Source organism: Pagrus pagrus (assembly GCF_965226575.1).
Source record: "Pagrus pagrus genome assembly, chromosome: 21".
NCBI lineage: Eukaryota > Metazoa > Chordata > Actinopteri > Spariformes > Sparidae > Pagrus > Pagrus pagrus.
Genome location: NC_140208.1, coordinates 9718138 through 9742717, shown reverse-complemented (window position 1 = coordinate 9742717; position 24580 = coordinate 9718138). Strand labels below are relative to the sequence as shown.

Below are 24580 nucleotides of genomic sequence, written 5' to 3'. Positions count from 1 at the left end.
AGAGAGCTCCACTTTGTTATTACCGCCCCAAAATACATTAGAGTTCGAGACATTTCCTACCTTTCCTGGTGCGCACTCCGTCCCGTCCACCGGAGGACCTTTTTTGGTTTTACAAAAGTACTGGTTGTCGGGATGGCTGCACCACAGTTGCTTGCAGGGGTCGTAGGTCCGAAACTAAATAAGGAAACAGCAATTAAGAAAATGAAGGCAAGTAAACAAATGCCTTCATTTAGCCTTTTTATACCGGAGGCAGAAAATCCACCCTCACAGTACACCTCGTTCACACTCAACCTGTTGTGTTTTGTGTGTTATCATGTGTTTACATATTCTGTATGTGTGCTGCATTGTCGTATCATAACATATTTTATTTTTCATGTAATGCATTAAAGGGGCAACGTGTGAGATACGGCCAGAAGTCAAAGGTAGCTCCAAAAATATAGGGGGAAGCATATCACGAGAGTAACTACCAACTGCTGCTTACTGCTGTAGTCTTAGCTAGTTAGCTCAGTTAGCTGTGGAGCTAGTGTCTGGACACAAGAATAGGACTGAACACAGCCTCCAAAAGTGGTATAAAGAGACAGGTCAGGCCAGGCTAGCTGGTTAGCATGCTAATTTGAGTGGACATCCCAGCCATATGTGCCGACCTCCTCCAAAATAAAACAGGAAGCGGGATTGTGGTGGTCCTTCTCCCCAAAACTTTGACATTAAAGGAGTATTTCCTGCATTCTGGTGCGTTTTAAAGAATGAAAACAACAAATAATGAGTGAGATGCAACAGCATTTTTAAAAAAAATTAAAATTGTACTTTTTATCCTCAAATAAGAACGTAGAACAATTCGCCCTCTAGCATAAAATTGTGTAAATCTGGGACATGAAGTAACACTAATCACTTTTCAGTCATTCATTGATTTTTTTTGCCCCTGCCCTTTAGTGATGTGCACATCTCTGCCCTTCGTTTGTCAGCCCCCTCGATGGGGATTGACGTGATCCTGACTAAGGAGGATGAGGCGCAACAGTACAGCAGACTACACGCTGTACAGCGCCAGAAACAGTGCTTTAAACTAAAATTCTGGCCATGTCTTACACCTTGCACCTTTGACAGCTTTTCCAATCATGTAAGAAACTATCAAGGAGGCCTCAGTATTACTGCTGACTCAAAGGAATGAATGAATCAATCAATACTTTGGCGATTAAATGGTGCAAGGGACTTACAGCGGTGCACATTTTATAACCGACACCAAAATCGAAGCGGCACTGCTCGTCCATTGAATAATTTATCCCAGGGAGCTCGGGAAGCTTGGGCCACTTGTGCTCAAAGGGATCATCCAGCAGGCAGTCATAGGAGCTGAAAATAGGACGAGAATGATAGAGTCATAAATGTGAGGATCTGGATAACAGACACGATAGAAGAACATTTAAAAAAAAAAAAAAAATCAATAACGTATTGAGCTGCTCCACACATAAGCTGCGCAGCATCAAACCAATATGGTGCGAGCTGATGACCTGCGATAAACACAACATACTGGATGTATCGATTGAGCTCCTGCTTGCTGCAACGTGACCAGTGATAGCGATGGAAAGCTGCTTGGACGAGCGGCGCCATGATGCTGCCCATGCTGGTCTCATCCGCACAGCGATTCCCCTGGCCGTCGTGCTCCATGCCGAGCCTGATGGGGAAAAATGTAGTTTACGAAAAATGTGGTTTACTGGACAGGAAATGCACAACATGGAGGAAAACGATGACGATGACCAGCAGAGTCACAGCATTTTTCCGTGTTAGGTTAAAGGAGTGCTGATTGAAATGTGTCCGTGGAGCTTCAGCTGCTTCAGCTGCTCGTGTTTAGACAGCAATAAACGCCGATGCATTGATACATTTGGTATATTTCACGAGATACAGTTACTACACCAGATGTTTTCTTTCACAAAATATACTTTTAGGCTCTTTGTGATGTAGATTTTAAAAGAAAGACGTAACTTAAATTCATAATAATAATAATAATAATAAATACATAATTCTTCCTATTGATGGGTAGATTGATACCTATGGTAAAACAGACTGCAGTCAAACATGAGACGAACATGAGACTGTAGATAGATGTGTGTGTGTTTTTAATGCTCACAAAATAAATTTATCTTTAATCAAATTAAATAGTAAACACCAGCAACACCTTTCAGAGAGGTGGATGAAATAAAATGTCACTGAGTTAGAGAGACAACTGGAACAAGAGGATGAGGAGGGGGGGGGCGGGGAGTCTGGTGTCCTAAGGAGCTTCATTTGCCATGTCTTTGTCCTGAAATAAAAAGAAATGTTGTCCGAAGGGGGATTAGGATGTCATGCGAGCTCTCTATTAGCGCTGAGGCTTCACCCACTGACAGCTCTGTCGCCAGAGCCTCTCCAAACACAAAGACATTTCCAATCACATTCAGGTCGAGCTTGTATCACCACATCTCATCAGGCACTGGCAAAGCCTCATGAGAGCTTTTGTTTGAATCTTGCTAGCCATTAAGGCGGTAGGTAGGTATTTGTGAATTTTTTTGAATATTGAAAAGAAAAACCCGCAGGGACACATTTCAGCTGTTCACAGAGACTGATTAAATGCATCCTCGACAAGAAAGTGACACAAGCTAATAGAAGAGGAGAGGAGGCAGGACTTGGGCCCTCTGTGGTGCTGCTGACGTCTTTCTTTTCTTTGTACTGACAGCGCGCTGTCTGGACGGGGAGACGGGAGGAGATCTGGTAACACGCACCAATAGTCTCCCAGTGAGATCGGACAAGACGTGAAGTTTCTGGTTTATTTCAAGCCTATTACAGAGATATTTAGTGATGGTTCAGAAATTAATCATTAGGCTACAACCTGCCCTTGACAACCCAATCCAAGTAATTACTATGAAACAGGGTACTCCCGCAGACCACAATAAAACTAATTGTCAATGTGAAGGTCAAACACCTTCCGCTTTTCTTCTGTTTTGTATTACTGGGAACGGTGAATTAAAACGACTCGAACATCTACAGTATTCAGACAAGAGAGGAGACAGTAACTGTGTTGAGTGCTGACCTCCAATCAGTTCTTGAACCACGTGAAATAGCTGGCTCTTTAGTAAGCTCACCAGCCGGTTTTTAGCTGTGTTTGCCTTTGACGCAAATGTCAGTATGAAAGAGGATCATTAAAGTCATTTAGAAGAAGAAGAAGAAGAAGAAGAAGAAGAAGAAAAAGAAGAAAAAGATGAAGACAAAGAAAAAGAAAAGAAGAAGAAGAAGAACGAAATTGCGATACTCGTTCCACAAGGGTTCTGAGAGGAGGGAGAACGTTTATGTCAACACAACAAATCCAGGTATAGAATATGACATCATCTTTGCTCACTACATCTGAGACTTTTTCCCTTTAGGTGTGAATAAACTACAGCATATTAACTTAAATTATAAAAATGTGAAATTCATCGATTGTCGGTGTCGGCTGAAAAAAATCAATTTTGTGGGCTCGAATCATGGTTCATGATCACAAGTACTATGATCTAAAGAACAAGCACTTTCTAATTATTTCAAACCTTTGAACACTCGATGAAACCTTTCTTTTATTATTTCCAGACTCAATCGACTTCATTATCTTATCCAGCCTCTCTCTTGGGGACAGCATAATAACTATAATATATCCATCTAACGCTTATTCTCCCTTAGCCTCTTTGTGGTCATGAAAGCTTTAAGTAAAAGGCTGAGAAGTGGTGATTGCCAGTCTATCACAGAGCTCAAACCTGTGAACATATTCACACCTACTGAAGATGTACAGATCTTATTTCACCTGCCAGCGTTTGAACTGAAGAAACCAGAGGAAACCCACGCCGACACCAGGACACACACTGGACCCAGCTGGTCATGGCTGGATGTAACCACAGGTCTGAGTCAGCATGCTAATTAAAAGTTTCTGCATGAACGAGCGAATGAGAATCCTTTAGGTTTAGAAAAACTTTCAAAAGCTCTGGCTGATGATATTCTGGGAAGCTGGGCTGTGATTCTGTGAAAGGACAGTGAGGACATCATAGTTAGTATCCACTTTTTAAAAAGTTTTTCTGTTTCTCACTGCAAGAGGACGCTGTTTCACTGATGACAATGTGGAGTGAAGGAAGAAGGGGGCAAAGATGAAGATGCAAAAATGCTGCTGAGTGCATTTCTTTCCCATTTTCACCTTTTAATCTGCTTTATTTGGGGGTTTTTTATCAAATGGTGGAGAAACTGAAGGCAGCAAGAGCTCTAAAACGCTGAGCTGCTGTACAAGCACCATTACAGAGTTGGTGACACCCAGTTCTGTGAACGTGACGCTTTCGATCAATGAGTCAGCCATGCTCATTGACCAGGTCTTTCAGCGTGACGATCGCAGCGTGGAGTCTGCCACGTTTCCCCAGGGAGCAGATGAAGAGGTGACCTGTTCGTCTATTCTTTTGTGCGATGTGACAGCCAGTCAAGCCTGTCTGAGCAGTTTTTTTTTTTTTAAATGTTCGTGCCACAGTGGGGGCACAGGTCAAACACGTTTCTTCATGAACCTTTAAATGGTCCATTAGAGAGAAAGCTGGTGTGAAGTGGACCAGGAGTTATTGACTCTCTTTATGAAAAAATGTCAAATGGAAGGTGGGTGCGAGTTCACAGACGGAGTGGATACGGCCCTAACTTTAAATTATGAGCCACTGAGACTTAGAAAGTATCTTTATACTTTTACTTACTGTATATACCTCACTTAAAGACATTCAAAGCCAACTTTCAGCCGACCTGCTGATGCTATGGACACATTCTTGTGGATCCTGGAAATGTATTGATGTTTGACTAATACTTTTGTAGTCTGGCTACATGCTAGTGATAATACTTACTACTTAATACAATTGCTGGGAATTTTAAAGGAAAAGTTTAAACATTTTTATGTAATAAGATGCTTATTTTTCTGAATTATTCTACATGATCCATGTGTCAATTACATTATATAATGCAAAGGCAGAATTTTACGCCTCTCTCCTGCCCAACATTTAGCAGAAAGCGGAGCGGCATTCAAAATATTGTTTCAGTAATACTTTTTAAATAAAGCCCAACATATCAGTCAGTGATATAATTGGCTGATACTGGACTGTTACCTGTAAAACATCCTGCATCTTGTGTTTTGTCCTCACCATTTACATAAACAAGGGGGCATGGTGTACCTAATAAAGTGGACAGTGAGTATACATGTGTATATATGACACAGCATATAAAATACATTGACATACACATGTGGTATTTATATATATGGTATTGATCAGTGTATTTACTCAGTTGTTTTCCCCACAAAGAGCTGACTCAGCTCGTGCTGAAGCAGCCAGATGCTTTGTTTTGTTAAGACAACAGACTGCCGTTAAAGCGCCCTGCCTTTAATTACAGGCTACAGTTACCGTGCAAAACTATCGGCCTAATTGGATGCGGTAAGACCCTGTGAGACTCTGCTGGTGCTTTCATCGTCATGCCATTACTCACACATGGCCGGTTTCGTGAGCAACCACAAAGGCGGAGGAGAAGCCGTCCTCATGGTTCAGAGTGCAGCTCCTCAGTGGGTGGCACATCCCTGTCACTGGAGCGTAACCTGGGCAACAGAAAAGACCACACAGCCCTAATAATCAAGTACCAGGATGAAGGTCGGGGTATTCTCACTAAGCGCCGGTGATCAAGGTGGAAAATGAGCTCTTGATGTGACATTATTGAACTCCGAGGCCTATACTTACATACTACAATATGATGTGATTTCAGTGATTTGTGAATGCCTGCGTCTATTCTAGCGGTCGCCATGGAGCTGTGACGAAACCCATGCGTCTATATGGATGCACTGGTTTTGATCTGATGCAGTAGGTTGTTTATGTGCAGTGACACTCAAGGTGAACTAGCAGGGACTGACAATGCTTGTGCAATGCATGAAAATTAAAGGAACACTGAAGGTTAACGCGGTATCAGCCATTCAAACTGAAGCCTTTATCTCAAATGAAAAACACCTTTCAGCAGATAAAACAGAAGCAATAGAGGGGATCTTAAGAGGCCAGAAGCTCCTTTGTGACAGATTGTATGGGACATCTCGTAAAGAAAGGTACCAAGGTAAACTGAAAGCCTGTGATCTTTACCCGGCAGCAACATTTCACACAGTTCATCAAACTCTTAAGCAAAGCACAAACATGAAACATGACTCGATCAAGAGGTGTGCAGCGATTCAGCTTAGCGCGTTTGATTTCGGTTCAGAAGCACGCTGGGGTTTTTTTTCCCGGCCTTCTTTTTGGCGGCTTTTCAGACAAATTTTTCATGCTCTCTGACCGTCCGAAGACCTTTTTTTGGCATGCAGGTAAAAAGCAGAAAATGCAGCAGACAGGCAGCCGGTGACGACGGGTTATTTTGGTGGTGTTGAAAAGGAGAAACATCTGCAGAGAGTTATTTCAGTCATAGCTAAAAAGTAACAATTTGAATTCAGGTTTTGATCCGGATCGTTGATGGTTTCGATTAATAGATGACAACAAAATGGACACATTTAGCGACTGCGAGTGAAACATGAAGCAGTTGTGGAGCACGACCCCTTTATCTGAGAGGCAGATAAAAGGGAATGCAGGCTACATTCCCATGAAGAGGTCATTGGGAGCTTTGCACATTGAAGCGAAAAGGTGCAGCAGCAGCAGCAGCAACAGCAGCAGCAGCAGCTTGGGTCAAAAAAAATCAGTTTCTGGAACTGCTGGTGTCACGAGAGAGGAGCGAGGGGGTCTCTGTCATCTGGTGGTGAACTCAAACATGGGAAATCAGCCAGGAGAGCAGATCAGAAACACTTACGGTGCACGTGCAAACGCATGTGTGCACATCTGCAGCTACTCCAGAAAATGTGTGGATTTTTCTTCTATTTATCCCACAGTCCAATATCTGTTTTTGGATACAGAATCTACCATCTCACAGCTAAACTTTGGCAAGGGAGTGCGATGTCTCCGCGTGACCCTGAGACACAGCACCCGGTCCAGCACAACACAGAGCAAGGTGCCTTAGAAACCAGGGCTTGTTTTGAACACAACAGAACGGCAGCTATGGCAACATCCGGAGGTGTGACAAGCAAACCAGGTAGCCTCGGGGTCGTCCTCTAAACATGACACTCGTGCTTTAAAAAGTTAAAAATACACACAGTGCAAAAGTTTTGAACTTGTGCACAGAGGATGTTTGTTCACTCTGGGTGCAGATTCTCTGGCGGTTAGGCTGCTCGCTTCAAATTTTGTTTTTGAAGGGCTGAAAAGAAGAAATACAGCATGAGGCAAATGCTAGATAATTGCAAACATGTGTTATTAGGATTGAGGACTTCCTACTTATTATTTGTGAGTGAAGTTTAAAAAAAAAACACTGTTAAAAAACAAGTTAGTTCACATTAAATGACAACCTCACAAACATCTCTGTTTTTTTCTCTACATGCCAAAAAACCTTCTTCAACAGTATCAATCTCAATTTTTCATTTCCAGGGTGGCGTCAATGTCAAGTCAGCAAGGTTTCGGAAAGCTGCTCGGTAATTATTTCCCTGCTAGGTCGCTGTGGGGCACAATTGGTTTAGCGACCTCAGCTGCAGCCTCCGCTTTTAAAGTTTCCGTCGACCTTACCTGGGCGAGACTTGAAGCCAACCCCCTTTTTGTGAATGGAAGCAGATACCAGCACTCAGTCTGCACAGGCCTCGATCGAGAGAAAATACAGTACCTTGCATACCTGCGGGACCAAAATCTTGCCTTGTGAGGAAGATGGCGTGGTCGTGGTACTCGGCGTGGTCGGGGTCGCGCCGCTGCTGCGTGTTGGCCCACCGACACACCTGCTCCAGGCTGCGGGATGGGTTGCCACGCTCGATCAGGCTTATAGACTGCAGAAACACAACGACGGGGGAGGTTATGTCACTCAAAGTGTAAACAGAAATGTAATTGCTGACCTTTTCAGTTTACTCCAGGGGGCGCCGCACTTGTTAAATACAATGAAAGACTTTATAGTGCTTTTGAAATGTTTAGATTAATTATTGTGGGGAAAATAACACATTACAGCAACGGTCTGAGTGGTAAAAACCATATTTGACAAATCTAATGGCAGCCTTCTGGATTATAGGCATTAGTTTTACTGAAGAAATGTAGTGAAAGCTTTTGAACAAATGCCTATAAATAGTAGCCAGCCAGTTATAAGAATTATTTTTTTTTATACTGGTCAGTTATTCATTCATTCATTCAATGTACTGTTTGATAGCCATCATCACCTTTAAGTTAACTTTTTTGCCAGAATGTTCAAGAATATAAAGTAAAATCTCATATCTTTACTTTTAATCCAGTATGACGTTTGGGTACTTTTTACAACACTGCACATTTCAGTTTGAATCACACTTAATGGAAGTTTGTGTGCGCATGAATCCAATTCCAAAAAGACTTCTCCCTCCTCTGCTCGATGTGTTGCCAGCAGGACCTGATTATCATTGTGAACATGAGAAAAAACAGCCTTGTGTGTGTTTTCTCAAGCTGGCACCGAGTGTCGCAAAATGATTTGCCATCGATTTCCAATTGGAAACTGTTGTTGGAAACTGAAACAGCGTGACAAGTATAAAGAAGCAATTTCTCCTGTTTAGTCTCCCGTGTTATGAAAATCCATCCGGCTCAACAACAAAACTCAGCGAAGGGTGAAGCGGCGCCGTAATTGACAGCAATAAATTAAAGACTCGCAGAGGAGCTGGTGAAACATGTCGTCTTTCATCTCTGACTGAAAGGCCCGGTGACACATTCAACAAGTTCGAGCTCATCTAATTGGTACTGTGCAAACATACTCTCTCAAATGTCAGTCGACAGCCAACATCAGTCAGGTATTTAAATTAACAGGCAGGAAAATAATTCTTGCGTCCTCATACGTCATTACCACATGTTCTGCAGCCTTTCTAACAACCAAATCATAAAAGGTGACATCGCCTCAGTAACAACATGTGAATAGAAAAACAAATTCGTCATACATGCAGTACAACAGAAATGCAAATAGTGTAGATTTAGTTTTTCTCCTCACACCTCACTCTCTACTGTATGTCCCTTTATAGTTCTTATGTAATATGGGTTATTTAAACAAGCACATCTGCCTCTGAATGTTTAATTACGTTGATAAATGTCAGATGGCGTTATTTCTACTGCGTGCATTTGATTTCCCCGATGCATGATCAGAATGTGGCCCCTGCTGACAGAGCTAATGAGCAGCAGGCAGCGCTGAGCGGTGTGATTATCAATCGCTGTAATGATCTAACTACATTTGGCTGAGTCTTTATCAGAATCGTCTCTGGTATTAGACCTGATTTCATCTTTTCTTTGTTTTACAGTGGGCCCGTCAATCAAACAGCGAATGCAGCGCTGAGTGGACCCAGGACATCGTCAAATCGCACGCTGCTGAGGGCCACTCGACAGCCAGGGGAATGCCAGATGCATTAAAAAAGGTGATATCTCCCTAATGAGATACATTATACTTCAAACTGTGGCACCCCACTTAGCACTCTGTCATCAGTTCTGCACGTGAAGGGGTTTGTGGTCAAGTTTGGCAATAAAACAACTTTAAGCGTCTAGTAAGACTTTCAAAATAAAGCGTGCTGACATATTATGACATATTATGACTTTTGGTTGCCAGGCGGTCCTGGTTTGGTTCGGTTTAGGCACTAAGACATCTTGGTTTGGTTGAGAAAAATATCCTGCTTTGTGTTAAAATGATGTTCAGGCACATCACTTGCGTAACTTAGATTAACTGACTGACGTAACCTAACTCAGACACGAATCATCATCGACATTTGGTCACACGTGGGACGCCAACCGCGGTCTCCTTGGGAAAAATCCTGCGCATGACAGACCGAACCACCCTCTGACTCAGACCTTTCCTGCTCTTTATACTACTACTGCTTCCAGAGATGACGCTAGATGGGTAGCTCCAGCTTCACACATAGAAAGCACATGGCAACTGACCAGGCTGCTGTATTTAACTTGGTTATTACAAATCCATTTACAAGCAGCAGGTCAGAAAGAAGCACCCACGACCTTATTTTAACTGTAGATGTGTTAGAATGAGCTGTTGAAGAAAGCAGGCTATACAGTGACAGATCAAAGTAGTGGAAACCGATTTATTTAGACTTTTTGCGTTAGTTATTGTGATCATGTAGGTGCATTGGGACTCATCTTTCTCCAGGCAAAGTCTCGCTCAGGTTCCTCTAATCCCTGAGCCCAATCACAGGAACCAGGTTTCTCATTAACATGATGTTAGAAAAAATTTAGATTACTGCAGAAAGCCGACTGTAATCCAGTCACTTAAATGTCCGTCTCAGAGGAATAGGTCTAAATTTCTTATTTTCCTGCCAAGAGTAAGATGAGAGTATCAACACCAGTCTTACATCTATACAGGAAATAAGTGGGTTAGCTGGAAACAGGTGGAAACGTGAAAAATGAATCTGCCTTTCTGTTTTTTCTTTCTATAATTTTTTTTATTCAGATGGTGGCAAACTCAGTCCTCGTTCTCCTTCCAAACATAATGTCATATATACTAAATTGCTTCCTGTAGGCAAGGTGTATCATATACTGTTGCATTTTGAGCAATTTATATGAAAATATGTCTGTTTTCTAACATGTCTTTGAAAATATACTCCCATATATAGACAATAACAATCTGTGACATAGCTCACCTGTCGGTACCCGACCATTATCATGCGAACGAGGACGATGTTGATGTTGGTTCCCAGAGATTCATCGTGGTAGATTTCATCAACCTGAAAGGGAATTACAGAGCGGCACCTGTCATTGACATGAACGATGACATGATCGCAACGCATATGATGATTGAGAAGGTCTCACAATATTGAGGCTGCAGATCACGCACAGGCCAATAACACAAACAAGGGCACGGCTGAGCATTTGTACGAACACACTGCAGTCAGTCTGAGGTGAGCGAATGCATGGCTTCAGATCGAGTCAAATACTGTACCTGAAGTAAGCGAGAGCAGATACAAAAGAAAATAAGAGACGTTCTTGCGTTCATCTCTAGTTCCCAGAGGTGTCGACTGGCATCGAAATGAAAGGAATAAAAAGTGCAGCTTGACTCTCAGAGGTCTATTATCTAACTTCACTTGTGTGAAGCTTTATACCGAGAGTAATCAAAGGCAAAGAGAAGATGTAAGAGGTCTAACAGTTTATCCTGGGTTGGAGCTGTGCTGCCTGCATCTTTGAAGTGAAGACAAGTGCTGTTTGTTTGTGCTGCTGAGCGGTGTATGAAGTCTTTACACTTTCAATCTGAAGCAAGTCGCAAACAGTTGTTTAAAACCATTTAAAGTGATCGGTACAAGATGAAACGATCACGCTGGTGTGTTGCTGCTTCCTCAGATTCTGTTTCTGAGGTGCAGCAGCAGGCCGTTGAAAAATGTGGGAGTTTTGTTTGTTTTTTCATCTCTTACAACAAGCCGGGAATCGTGATGAAATATGCTGTTAAGATGTTGGCAGACATCCAATCAAACCAGCGCTGTTATGCAAAAAAAAAAAAAGCCTGACCCAGAAATGTGTATCGACTGCTATTTGGCTTTATAATAATGCCTCGGTATGCGGATGCTTAACCCAAGGCCGAGCGAGGACCCCATTCAGGCCAATTTCCACTTTATTTTCACCGAACGGTCTCTACGCTCCTCCAGGGAGCCATAAAGTCAATCAGCTGCTTCACTTTGCGGGTGATAAATACAGCTCAGAGGAAAACAAGAGGGGAATATTCCTTTTACCATAAATCAGTAAGCCCTTAAGTTTGGACATGTTGGTTATGGGTTGTAATTAACGACGCACCAAACAAACAGGGCGACTCTGGATTGGTAAACATGGAGTCATTTCGCTTCACAAAGTGCCCTCACATTTCTCCACGTGACTTCTGGACTTGAGAGGAAACATGTGTTTTACAACACTTTTAAGGCACGTGGGTGCGACAGACTCATAAAACTTAACTTCAAGTTGTGTTACACAAGCTTAGGAAATAATTCACGAAACATCTGTGCTTAATTTAACGCCATCTACATCATTTGTTCTATTGACATTGTGATGGAGAAGTAACACTCATCGGCTCAGCCACTTATGCAATTTCAAACTAAATTAACAATGGCAGGGTCAATTAGACTTGCGCAGTGGAAGAGCGACAGTGTGTCAAGTGGAGGTAAGCGCCATTCATTTCTCCTATAGACAACATTCAGTGGCTCACAGACAATCAGAGAGCTTCAGTTCAGCTTCGGGAAACTAATAATACAATATGGAGCTTAAATTATTCAATTTTCAGGCAACAGGGATCTTAGTTCAGTCATAGTGTACGATGTATTTTTCTGTTTAGTGAGGAAAATAAGTGGAAAAACATTCCTTTCTTGACAGTTTGCGATTTTATTTTGCTTACTAAGTAGTGAACTCGCTGCTCGCCCACATCTCTGAGCTGAAACTACGAGGGCTATCAGACTAAGTGGTACTAAGTGGTATCACGGGACAGGACGGGCCTGTGCTAGCTGGTTAGCACGTTTGCTTCGGTAGACATCTCTGCAACACGGCACATAGACGTCTTTGACGTAACGTCAGCACATTCAGCTGACGATGTTAGCACATTTTTTGTACACATTGCACCTTTAAATATATTCAAAAGAAAAATGGTTTCCTAAAATATTTAGAGCCCAATCACGCCGTTATGCTTCACAAATGATTTACGGTCATTTACACTTTTCTGGACTGGAAAACAAATTCAAAATCGAAAGGTATTTAATTCTTCTTTTGGGGCCCAAACTATTTCCATTCCATTGTATGGTGTCTGAATTATTCTGTTTTTATCTATGTTTAAATGGCTGTTAATGAAGGAAAGAAGAAAAACATTAGTCCCTCGAATGGTAGTGCATACTTTCAGGGACAACCAGCCATCCATAAACCCACGATGACGTATAAACAAAGAAATTACACAAATAAAATTGAAAGCACTCAGCTTCACCAAGGCTGTTAGCAGCTTCATTTTCTTTCTCTCTTTGTGCTGAAGTTTCAAGAAAACTTTGCATTTTGTTTTCTTGGTTTGAAATGAGACGCGAGAGCTAAAGCGTTAAGCATCCACATTCAGTTTTGGAAATGTGGAGCTTTCATATATGTGGAGAGTGATGTTTGTCCAATGCAAAAACCAGAGGCATCAGTATTTGTTCTTGTGCAGGCTCATAAAAGACAGAAATGCTCACAAGGTTTCAGATGTGGCAAACAGAAAAACAGAAGAGCTACTCTTTGCTAAAACACCAACAAGTGTGTGTCACTCAGCTTTCTCTGGGTACAAATTATGACCCGTGCAGAACAAAAGCTCTGTCACTGAAGAAAGGTATCTTGGCTTAAGTCCAAATTTGCTCTGGGACGCAGGGTTACACCCAAGGCATTTAAGCAAATATTCCATTCACAGAAGCCTATTCAGGTCAATAAATGCTTTAAAGAACACTCGAGTGACCCCGAAGTTCTCCCAGATTTGTTACGAGCTCAAATTCCTAGACTGGTCCATACTGACCTATATACGTGTGTTTATGTTGGAACTGAAACAGAGAAGCTGCTGAAAATGAGGACAGAACCAAAAAATGGCATCATAGAAGCTCCATGACGACTTTTGTGAACACTGAAGTTGCATATTTTTCTTGACAGGTCAAAACATTTCGGCGAGTCCTGCCGAGGGATGGGCCAACCTCACGTTTACTGGGATAATGACAAAGCCAGGAGGAGGGGCTGGAGTCGTACTGTTGCGGCTGAAAATGAGAGTAGCAGCTGTGGTCTGCAGGCGCTAGGTGTCCCTGGCTTGTGTACAGCATCACATCGACGTGGACAAAACCTGGTCCGCGCTCAAACAACACAGCCATTGTGCGGCAGGCACCTCGGCAGTCACCTTGGCTTCGCGCAGACAGGATGTCCAGTAATCAATCCCTCAGGGAGAGTTTCTCCAGGTGGTACTACACATTCTGCAGCCACGGAGCAGGGATTCAGAGGGATTTGAGTGGGCAGAGCTCTTTCAGACACAGCAAGCCTATGGCTTACGAGTGGAACTAAAGACTTTAGACCCTCATTTGTTTAAACTGCACCTTTCTTTCTGGAAGTTGCACATTTTCTTATGTCAAATTTCACTTAGCCTGACTGCGAATGCATGAATATTAAGAAGAGAGAAAACTCATAACTCAGTCGATTTCTTCCCCTTACAACTTCCACAAATTCTCTTCTTCTGCCAGTGACCTGAAACATTCATAAGTGCTTATCAAAGAGCAGTAGACACCGAGGACTGACAGTTACAGCGCGCACTCTCGTAGGCACTTCACAGTTTAATCAGCCGAGGTCATTAAAATGAGACATTTCGCTCTGCTGAAGACATTTGTGGACAGAATGTGAATATAATATCCTAATTAAATAAACACATCATCATGTAAGCACAGCTTGGCAGCGCAAGCGGACTTCTGGCGCTGCTTTCCACGGCTGCCCCGCTCAGCTCCCACTCAACTTTCTAATTGGTCTTGTGCAGCTAATCAGACCACCATGCAGGGTCCAAATGGTAACTGTTACAGAGTGAAACCAGCACCCTGTGAAAATCTGACTTGGGGGATTTGGGCCCAGTAAGCAGATTATGGTGGTAGGAGCTGGTGGAACCCGTAATGAATGAGCTGAGAGTTTCCATTTTTTTTTCTACCTCTCGCTCTCATCAGTAATCCATAAACAGCTAGAGAGGGGGGGAGGTCTGGGAAGAAGTGCGGCGAGGTCTGATATTAGAGAGGTCATGGAGGAAAAAATAACAGGTGGATAAAAGCAGAGAAAGATCATCAAACTCAGCAGCGTATTCAAGTCAACAAAGGATATTTGTAGAGCTGCAGCTATTACGTAATTATTTGGCAACTATTTTAATAATAAAGCGATATTCTTTGGTTTTGGGCTGTGGGTCAAACAAACAGACACAAGCAATTTCAAGTTGTCATTTTTGACTTATTCCCAATAAACAGAAATCTGCATGTGAATGCAGAAACTGTGGGCAAGAGATAAAGGGGACAAAATGATGGTATCAAAGGCCTTCTGGTTTCCATTTGCAGAGAGAGTAGTATTGACTAATCACATTTCAGCAGGATTTGGTTTCATGCATGTAAACAGTCAATATGGAGAGCAAAAGCGGCAGAACACATTGGCCGAAATGAAGGGTCTGACAGCGATTAAGCTGCTAATTAGTGTTTTTTGGATTTATATTTATATTTTCATTCACATGTAAATATCTGTTTGCAAAGATAAGCCAAAATGCTGTCTGGACATCTGAAGTGACTAATCTGACTGTAAACAATGATTTGCACGCAGAAGATGAAGTCGAGGTCCAAATATCTGTTATCAGAGGCGGAAAAAGTACTAGTAAAAGTAGTAGTACAGAACCACAGTGTAGAAATACTCTGTTAGAAGTAAAAATCATGCATTTTTACTTAAAGGTGCAGTATGTAAGAATTGGCCCCCTGTTGAATTCATATTTTAAACAAAAAGAGGGCAGCATATCATAGAGTAACTTCTTACTGCTGCTGACTGTTGCTGCCATTAGCTAGTTAGCTCAGTTAGCCATGCAGCTAGCAGCCCAGACTGGGAGCTCGGAGCAGTGGGGAAGTGTTGCTGTTTACACCGCTAGGAAAAGAAGCTTTGGACCGAGACGGGCCGCGGCTAGCTGGTTAGCATGCTAACTCCGGCTCACATCTCTGCAACACAATAAGCAGACATCATAATGTCAGGGCTGATAATTTTAGTTAAGTTATGAGAGTAAAAGTACAAAAGTATTGGTATCAAATTAGACTAAAACTGAAAGTACGAATTTTGCAGAATGGTGCATTTCATTTTCACCACCGTCCATTATCTGTTATCCGTTGGCTACAGCGGAAACATTGGCCATTGCCTCTATAAGCCAAATCATCGTCAGACGATAACCAGTGGGATCCAAGACTGCCTTTGACTCTCTCTCTCTCTCTCTCTCTCTCTCTCTATATATATATATATATATATATATATATATATATATATATATGTATATATATCATGTTGGGATAAACAAACAAACAAACATAAACATAAACAGGCAGCAGATGGCGAGCATTTCACTGCAAAACCCAAACAGGACTTACTATGTTCATGAGCGTGAGAACATAATTCTGCACATGCTCTTTGCCGTGGAAGCGCACCACCGAGTCGTCCACAGCCAGCAGCACCTCGATGTTGTAGTCGTCTTTCTTGGCGTGCCTCCTCTTGCGCTCGGACTCAGACAGTTTATGTTCGACAAGATCCAGAGCCGCAGGGAGGTTTGCGATCCCGAAGTCTGCAACTGCAAAACACAGCCAGAACATTAACAAGTCAGTGAATGGACTGCGGGGAATCTGGTGATACTTCTTCTCTTGTTTCAGCCGCTGTGAAGCGTAATTCAGTTTGTCTGTGTCAAAACCGACAACAAAATACCTCAGGATGCTCAGGAGCAATCCTGAAAGGCCTGTGCACTCTAGTCAAAATATTCCTCTTAGACTCATAAATGGTTGGCCCACTGAGTCCGGAGTGTATTTCCTCTCCGCTCCACATTCCACCAAACTATAATATGTGCATTCAGAGCACGAATCCCAGCTGAGTCATGCCAACTCCAAACAACATATGAAAGCACTCCAGCTATTTTCTGCCATATTCCTGTACGCTATGTTGTCAAACTATGGCTGTGTTTGTCAGAGCTGAAACACTTGAAAAATATATAAATTGCGTGATATTTGATGCTATAGATTCAGGCAATGGCAGAGACTGTGAGATGGAAAAGGTCTCTTGAGAAAATAGAGTGTTGTCTGAGACATGCTTTTGATAAACTGGAAATTGAAATGCAATCATGTGTGAAAACAGCACAGAGGCATGAATAGAAAGGTCTCAGAGAGAGCGTCATCGCTTTCAAGAGTGCACAACAATAGAAAATGTTTGTTTTTGGAGTCATTTCTAATCTACATCTGGATCTGCATTAAAAAAAAACACTATAAGGAACATTAGCCAATTATATTTAGCAGTCAGTTAAAAATGGAATGAAATCATTGACAAGATTCTGATTTTCTGCTATGAAAACAACTAACATACAAAAATACCTATACAGAAGGTAATAACATGTCTGGCTGAAATTGCTCTGCTCAAACATTCATGGCATGTTTTGCTTGAAGCTATGAATTATTGCAATCTTTTGTAGAGGCAGTGATTAAAGCCTGTCTGATATAAATGGAGACATGTAACATTTTCTCATGCATTCAAGAAAATCCCTTCGGCACAAAGCTGCAAAATGGAAATAAGGGATAAATACAGTGCTCTGTAAACATTCAAACAACAAGCTCCAGATCAATCTACTGATATGCAATTCATTTGAAATGCATAACAAACAGATAACAAAGGCATGGAAGATGACAACTGCAAAAAACAAATTTACTGTTTGCAGTAGCTGTAAAACTTTGACTGCCGCGGTAAGATTATTCTAAAGTCTACTGTTGATGACTGATATATTCGGTGGCCGATAAAAGCCCATCACAGACATCTGTATTGGCTTATAGCAGGTTTGACACCGTAGTCTGCGTCCCTGGTGTTACAAGGTGGTCGGGCATACACCAGTTACATTACTTGTCCACCGCCCAAGCGTCGTTTTGCCTTTTTAAAAATGAATTGCAGTTGCAGCACAGAGCAGCAGGAGTCACACTTCAGTTATTACGAAACGAGAGTAAGAACTGTTGAATGACAAGACGACAGCAGAGGGTTTGTTGTCAAGGCGAAAAGCAAAAGCACCTATTTGGCAATAGTTTGGATTTAAACACAATGCTGACTAGTAGAGAACCTGATAACGTCAAAGAGGGAAAAGGAGTTGGGCACCTCACTGAGAAGTTGTAGGTGTGCAGACTGCAAACTGATCTGCTGTCAACCAATGTAGAAAATGACCATGGTTTGCTCTGAAGACACATTTTCGATGAATGACAGCAGTGCAAAACTCACTGAACACACTGTATTTTCCTGCGACCAGCCTACTTCAAAATAAGAGCCAACTTGTTAACCGGTTAAATGCTTTCAATGTGGGAACATTTTGTCACCGCAGACACCCTAGCATACTTGTTGCCCGATATGCATCGATATGAAAACTTTCTCTTTGGGAGAATAAAATGCAGAGAAAGATGCAAAATATGTAAAATATCAATAATGGCCCCTCCATTACATTTCTTTTGTCACAAGTGTTTGATAACCACATTTGAGGGATCATTCCCAAAAATGTGTGTATTTCTGGTGATAAATTGATGATGGAATTTTTTCAGTCAGGCTCTAGTCTGTTCACTGTTGTGGAAAAAGCCTCATCACCTGTTGTAAGCCTTTATTGGGATGCTGGCCCAGAAGTAACACTGTGAAAAGCCTTCAAACAATCAAGTGTATGATTATTTGGTACAAGGCCACAAATGCAGGACAGCAACACTGCTCCTCTTCAAATAACATCTTTCTAATGGGAGTCGACAATTGAGGTATTACATCAGTAATGGAAAAAAGGTTAACAACAACACAGCTATGCTATTCTAATGCAAAGGTGATCCCACATCTGACAGCTGCATCACTACACAAAAGAAGGCATCTTGTTCAAAACTGAACAAAACCCATTTCACGAGGGCGGTGAAAACGAAAAATAAGGAGGCTTGGAAAATGTGAATGGACGACTTGATTAGAATTGTTGTGGAGGTTGTGGAGTAAAATGAAAAGACTCACTCAACAGTTTTACAGGCACTGGGAAATGGAGTGAATCAGTGGGTGATTCTTCCACCAGATGCTCAAGCTATTGTTGTAGCAAAGGAAGAAGGAATAGAAGAGGAATTCATGATGGAGGTGGGTCGGTTGACTCCGAAGGGAAGGTCACTCCTCTCTCCTCCTCCTCACCTACTCCCCCACCTTCCCCTGTCCCCAGTACTACCGCTTGAGCCCAGCATTCCTCACTTTACCAGCTGGTTTTAGGGAGCACTGCCTCTGCTGTTGAGCCTAATAAATACAGAGGAGTGATAGGAGTTTAAAAAGCTGCAGAGTCCTAGCACCATACAAAAAGCTACAGGGTGAAGTGAAGCTATTTTGTGCGTATATACCCAAACAGCTGGTTTCCATTCATATCAGTTCAGTATGTAAATACATGAGCAGGATCTGGTTGTGTTGAAATAGCAGCTACCTCTAAATTAGGGCTAATTATAAGTAACAGTCAGAATGTGTCTGTAGAAACTGTCAAGTCCTAAAAGCTGGTGTTGTTAGTAATCTTGTTTACTTTTTCCTTGAATCGATTGTACCTACCTGAATTTTATGTTTATTTTTTTGCTAAATTTAGGCAAAGTTCACATACTGCTGCTTGTGTTGTGAAAACATTAAACATTTGTGTAGTTTGCCTTTTGTTTACGCTGCAAAAACTTGCATATTGCCACAACTCAGACACATAAAGCAACATCAGCATTCATTTAGAGTTACGTTTCTGGCCATCTGTTGGATTTAAGCCCAATATTAATTCTCCTTTTAGCTCTGTTTTTGGTCTCCACCAGCCCCCGAGAAAGTATCTAGAATATCTAGTTCTTTAGCTGCTAAATACTCCACTATGTTCACCAGCTAGTTGCTAACTATATCTGTGTATAATATTGTTGTTTGATGGCCGAGTAACATACAGTAGGTTTATCAGAGCTTAGTGTTGTGGGCTGTAAAACCAAATCAAGTAGCTAAAAGACGTAAAAATGCCTTTTAGATTTCAGAGTTACACGAGCGACCTCTTTCACATTAAACATCGTACTTCGATCTGATGAAAAATATTGATTAGTGCAGCTTTAAGTGCAATTTGTAGCAATTTTTGCAATTTTTAAGTGCCAGTATTGCTCTGGTGCTGCCATTTCTCATTGACAGTTCAGAAAGACTTGTCTTATGGATGTTGCTGAGACCCTGAACATCTACCGGATGAATGAAGAAATGTTTAGTACAGATGTGTGTACATGCAAGGATTGTGACCGCTTTATAGCTTGCAAGAATGTTCTTGCCACATTGTGGTAGTATAATATTTTAAGGGTTGTTATGTTGTCCTCATAAAACAGTTTCATACAGTTGTAGTTAAACTATATTTAAAGTTATAGCCACCAAAGAAAAGCCTATTTATTCATTTATTGTAGCTGTTTGTTTGTTTGGGATAGTGCACAGCTTCTTAGCTGTGCTGGAGTTAAATTTAAAATAAGTGGCGCTGCAACACTCTCTGATATATAAGTTGTCATTGAACTCCAAAGCTTTGTCGCTCTAACAGAGAGGGCTGATTGGCCAAACTCAGAGAATTGGTGCTGTATTAGACCCTCACCTCTGTAGGTCATCCAAAGCTGTCCTCGCTTTATCTGAGCACAGTGTTATGAACTCTTCTCGGGGACAGGGCAGATCATTGATCACTTTGTACAATAAATTAGCATCAGCAATTGGCATGGGACAATGTGCAAAATTTCATGTCACGATTATCCTGTCCAACATGATTGCCATTCAGGATGTGATTTTAGTTTCAGTGTGTTTTCTAGGTTTTTTGTTGTGTGTTTTGCCCTTTTTCTAGTCTTCTGTTTTCCCTCCTGTTTTTTTTCACCAGCCTGATTTTCCCTCCACACCTGCACCACATCTCCATCATTAGCCCTTCCCTCCTTCCAGTGTTTTTCCAGCTTTTTGCAGCCAATCAGCACCATCCCTGTTTCTGGTGTTTTTCCTTTCATTAGCCTCACCTGTGTTTCTCCACCTCACTACACCTGTACCTGTAAGTTGTATTTAAGTCCAGTCTTTAGTTCAGTCATTGTTGAGTCATCTGCTTAGTGTCTCCGTTCCTGCTGTTGTTGCTCTTGCCATGTTTTTGCCATGACCAAGATTAAAATTATATCCATTACACTCCCCAGATGCCATCTCGTGCATGTCAGTCCAGCCTTCTCTGCTTAAACGTGTACAAAGTTTTCCAAAACGCAGTATTCTACGCATAAAAAGAGACAAAACTGCTTAAAAAACTGCTACTATGGATGCGTTTTCATGTTTTTTTCAGTCAAAAGACTCAATTCACAGCAGACGCCATTATGTCTTTATACTGGATATGAGCTTCTATGCCCGCCCTAGAGCCTACAACAGCTAGTGAGTGATAGTGTAGATGAGAGACCCACGCTGTCTTCTTTCACCTCTCTCCTGAGCCACTCACACGCCAGCCTCCAGATGACTGATGCATCATGTAGCCAATGAGATTTCAAATCCAGTAATATATAGTTTATTACATTTTTCTAAGGCCTAAACTTGGCAATATTTCTCTGTTTTAGGATAATTGTATATACATTTCTAACTAAATACACACTAAATGCTGTGACATAATGAAAATACATGCATAAGTTATAATAAAAACAGCAGAACCACTTGTGCTTTAAATACAGTTGAACCACTGCAAGTCTTACAGTACTGTATCCTACTTTACTATCATACAGTCCTTGCTGTTATGAACCTCCTGTGTGCACTTACTCACACGTGCACACCCACGCACCCACACACAGTCAAAACACACACACACACACACAACCGCACACAGTGCTTTATGTTTCCACTGACATCACTGCTGCTGCTCCTCGCCTACCTTCATTGTGGAGGTCCTCCCTCCGCTGGCCCGTCTCCCGTTTGATGGCTGACCTGCGGTACACCACGTGGACGCGCCCCTTCACTTCCACGTCCTGCTGGCCCTTCTCGAGGGGCTCGATGAAAAACTCCCCATTATCAGTCCGGATCAGACCTGCCTGGAAAAAAAGAGGGTTTCAAATTAGTGCATCCCTCCTACTTCAAAGGATTGGTAATTCAACTGGAGCCTGTAATTATAGTGTGCCGGATCAATTGGGACATTTAGAGAAGGGCTGGATGTGGGGAATGACGCAGGTAGACGCAACTTGGGGCCCTTCACCAGAGACCTTCACCAAGCTGTTTTGAGTGCCAACATGATTTCACACTGAACGAGCAGCAATGTCTCAATTCAGCCGCACATTTCCATCTGCTTCATGTCTTCAAAGAAAACCTCTCTGCGGGATGTAACCTCCAATACGGGGACGTAGAATTCAAAGCCTGTGGACTTTCTTAATTTACCTTCTTTCAACCTTTCTGGTGTGCGCCAGATACTGTAAGAAAAAATTAATCATTTTCATCAGTCGGTGATCTTCAAAAAGGTTGTTCATGCTTTAATCTATTCTCAGCTTGATTATCATACTGCACAGACGGGGCTGCCTCCACCATCCCAAATCATACAAAATGCTGCTGCTTGACTCATCCGACAGATAGCCATGACCACATCCCCCCCGTGCTTGCCTTCCTGCGTTTGCTTCTCATTAGCTTTAAAATTGATTTAAAAATTGTATTACTTATACCTTTAACGTCTACAATAGACTTGCTCTTGAATACATTTATATTCACATTACTGACATGATATCTACCCTAGTGACCACTGAGATCTGCAGACGGAGCCTACTGGTTGTCCCAGGTCACAGGGACAAAGGGTTTTTTTCTGTTATCTTTCCTGTTATTTATTCATATTCTTGTATTTTGTATTGTTCACTTTTTATACCTTGTGTTTTCCTTGTTTCAGGCTTTCAGAGGCAAAGACAAAAGAATTTCATTGTGCAGGGTTATTGGTTTTAACTGAGCATAGGACAATGAACGCTTTCCGAGCCGCAATCTTGTCGGTGAAAACTGAATCGAATGATATCGGGAGGAAATAAACAATCTTGCAGAGTGGTGCAAAGAGAACAATCGACTGCTCAACGTCAACAAAACCAAGGAGCTGATTGTAGATTTTAGCGAAATCTGAGACAAAGACACCCCTCTCTACTTCAGTGGAGCTGAGGTGGAGCAGGTGAACAGTTAAAGGTTCCTTACCATCACTGAGAACATATACTTTCTACTGCATCCATTTGATACTTCAGTTACTAGTTACTTTGCAGATTTCATGCTACATCAGAGCCAAAGTCGGCAATCAGAGCAGGTAACTGGACAGCTAGTACAGTTTTTACATACTTTTCTGCTGTACTTTTGATACCTAAGTACATTCATTGCCGGATCATTACTTCAGTATATTCAATATCAGATACTTTGTACAATTCATGTGGGTGACTTTCACTTTTCCCCAAAGTAATATTTCATAGTTTCTCTCAGTGCTGGACTATTAAAACTATGTCAGGGCCACTTAGTGTCTACATTTTCTCACAGACCTTTTTGGCATTTGCTCTCTGTCTGCATATTTGCTGATAACTAAATGTCTGTGTAGCATATTTGTGGCCCACACAGTTGATTACCTCAACACAACATCAGCCAAGTTTCCTTATAAACCTAATGAGTGATGTTGCCCTGCGAACCGACAGTACTGTTGGTCTTTGCTCAGTGAACCTACCAGAAAAAAAAGGACACCTCAATCACGGGTTAGCTGTTGCTGCAGCAAGGCAATAAATCTGAGCTAAGATGAGCTATCAAACGCACATCGCCTAATCGCCATTCTTTCTTCGTCTGTGAAACAGCAGACAATCAACGTTAGCGACTAGCTGGTGAATATAGTGGCACATTTAGCAGCTTAAGAGCCAGATATTTCCCCCAGGATTAGGTGGAGACCAAAAACAGAGCTAAAAACAATAGATTCACGAGGTTGTGTTGAAAGCTTGTTTCTGTTGCTCCAAGTTTGCCGAATAAAGTTGTAAGTGCATCAAACCTTGAATTTGAAGTCAGAGCGCTGGACTCTATTGTTCACTGAGTCTTACAAACCTCTCTGCTGTGTCTGCTGTGTCAATTAAAGGTCATGTACCCCACCGAGCTGTGAGTAAACAAAGGGGAGTTCTACGATGTGCAATCGATCAGTCAAAGGGCATTTCGTGCAAAGCTTCTCCTTCCATCCATGATGCTTTGTTGGGTTACGGAGGATAGTGACTATCTCAGCTCACACTCACATTCACATTCACACAAGCACAAAAAAAGTTTTTGAAAGTGTTTGTTAAAAATGTGGTTATGAGGCTTATTGGCGGACGAATGGTGTGACAGTGCTCAAATCCACCCAGAGAACATTGTCTCCTCATGTTTCCTGTCCCACTCTGCCATGAGCTGTGTCTAATAAAGCCAAAACAAAAACAAGAAACACACATTTCCTGTCATCACCGGCGGATCCAGAGGTGATAATTGAGTGGCTTTGAAAGTACCAACGTGTAATTCTTAATTAAGTGAGTAAATATCACAGCAATTTGACCTCAGTGAGGCAAAAGCAATGATCCATCCTGTAGTAATGAACAGGTTTGAAGTCGACGCATTGCTGTCTCGTTTCTATTAAACCTAATAAGCACAAAATGCTTTCTGAACACACTGCACAGTGCAAATGACATTTCTCATATTCCTACTCGCTACCAAGAAAAAAGAAATCCATCCAGCCTATCATTATACTCATGAAGAAGGCACACCAACAAGATTCTGGCAAGAATGTGTGTATTTACAGCTGCAAAAAGAAATCTAAATACAGTGCAGCAAAGAGAAAATTG

The 24580-nt window shown here is 41.9% G+C and overlaps 1 protein-coding gene across 2 annotated transcripts in view; it reads right to left on the bottom strand.

Annotated features, from left to right (window-relative positions):
* Positions 1 to 24580, bottom strand: part of adamts14 (ADAM metallopeptidase with thrombospondin type 1 motif, 14) — a 44520-nt gene that overhangs the window by 9386 nt on the left and 10554 nt on the right. The window contains exons 3-10 of one of the 2 annotated variants that reach the window (XM_084342954.1): positions 21661 to 21817; positions 16154 to 16350; positions 10685 to 10768; positions 7714 to 7870; positions 5491 to 5596; positions 1523 to 1666; positions 1212 to 1344; positions 61 to 174 (exon numbers count right to left, since the gene is read on the bottom strand). In XM_084342954.1, the coding sequence (XP_084199080.1) occupies positions 61 to 174; positions 1212 to 1344; positions 1523 to 1666; positions 5491 to 5596; positions 7714 to 7870; positions 10685 to 10768; positions 16154 to 16350; positions 21661 to 21817 (1092 nt within the window). The remainder of the gene's footprint in view (positions 1 to 60; positions 175 to 1211; positions 1345 to 1522; positions 1667 to 5490; positions 5597 to 7713; positions 7871 to 10684; positions 10769 to 16153; positions 16351 to 21660; positions 21818 to 24580) is intronic. The other variant, XM_084342955.1, reaches the window with a different exon arrangement.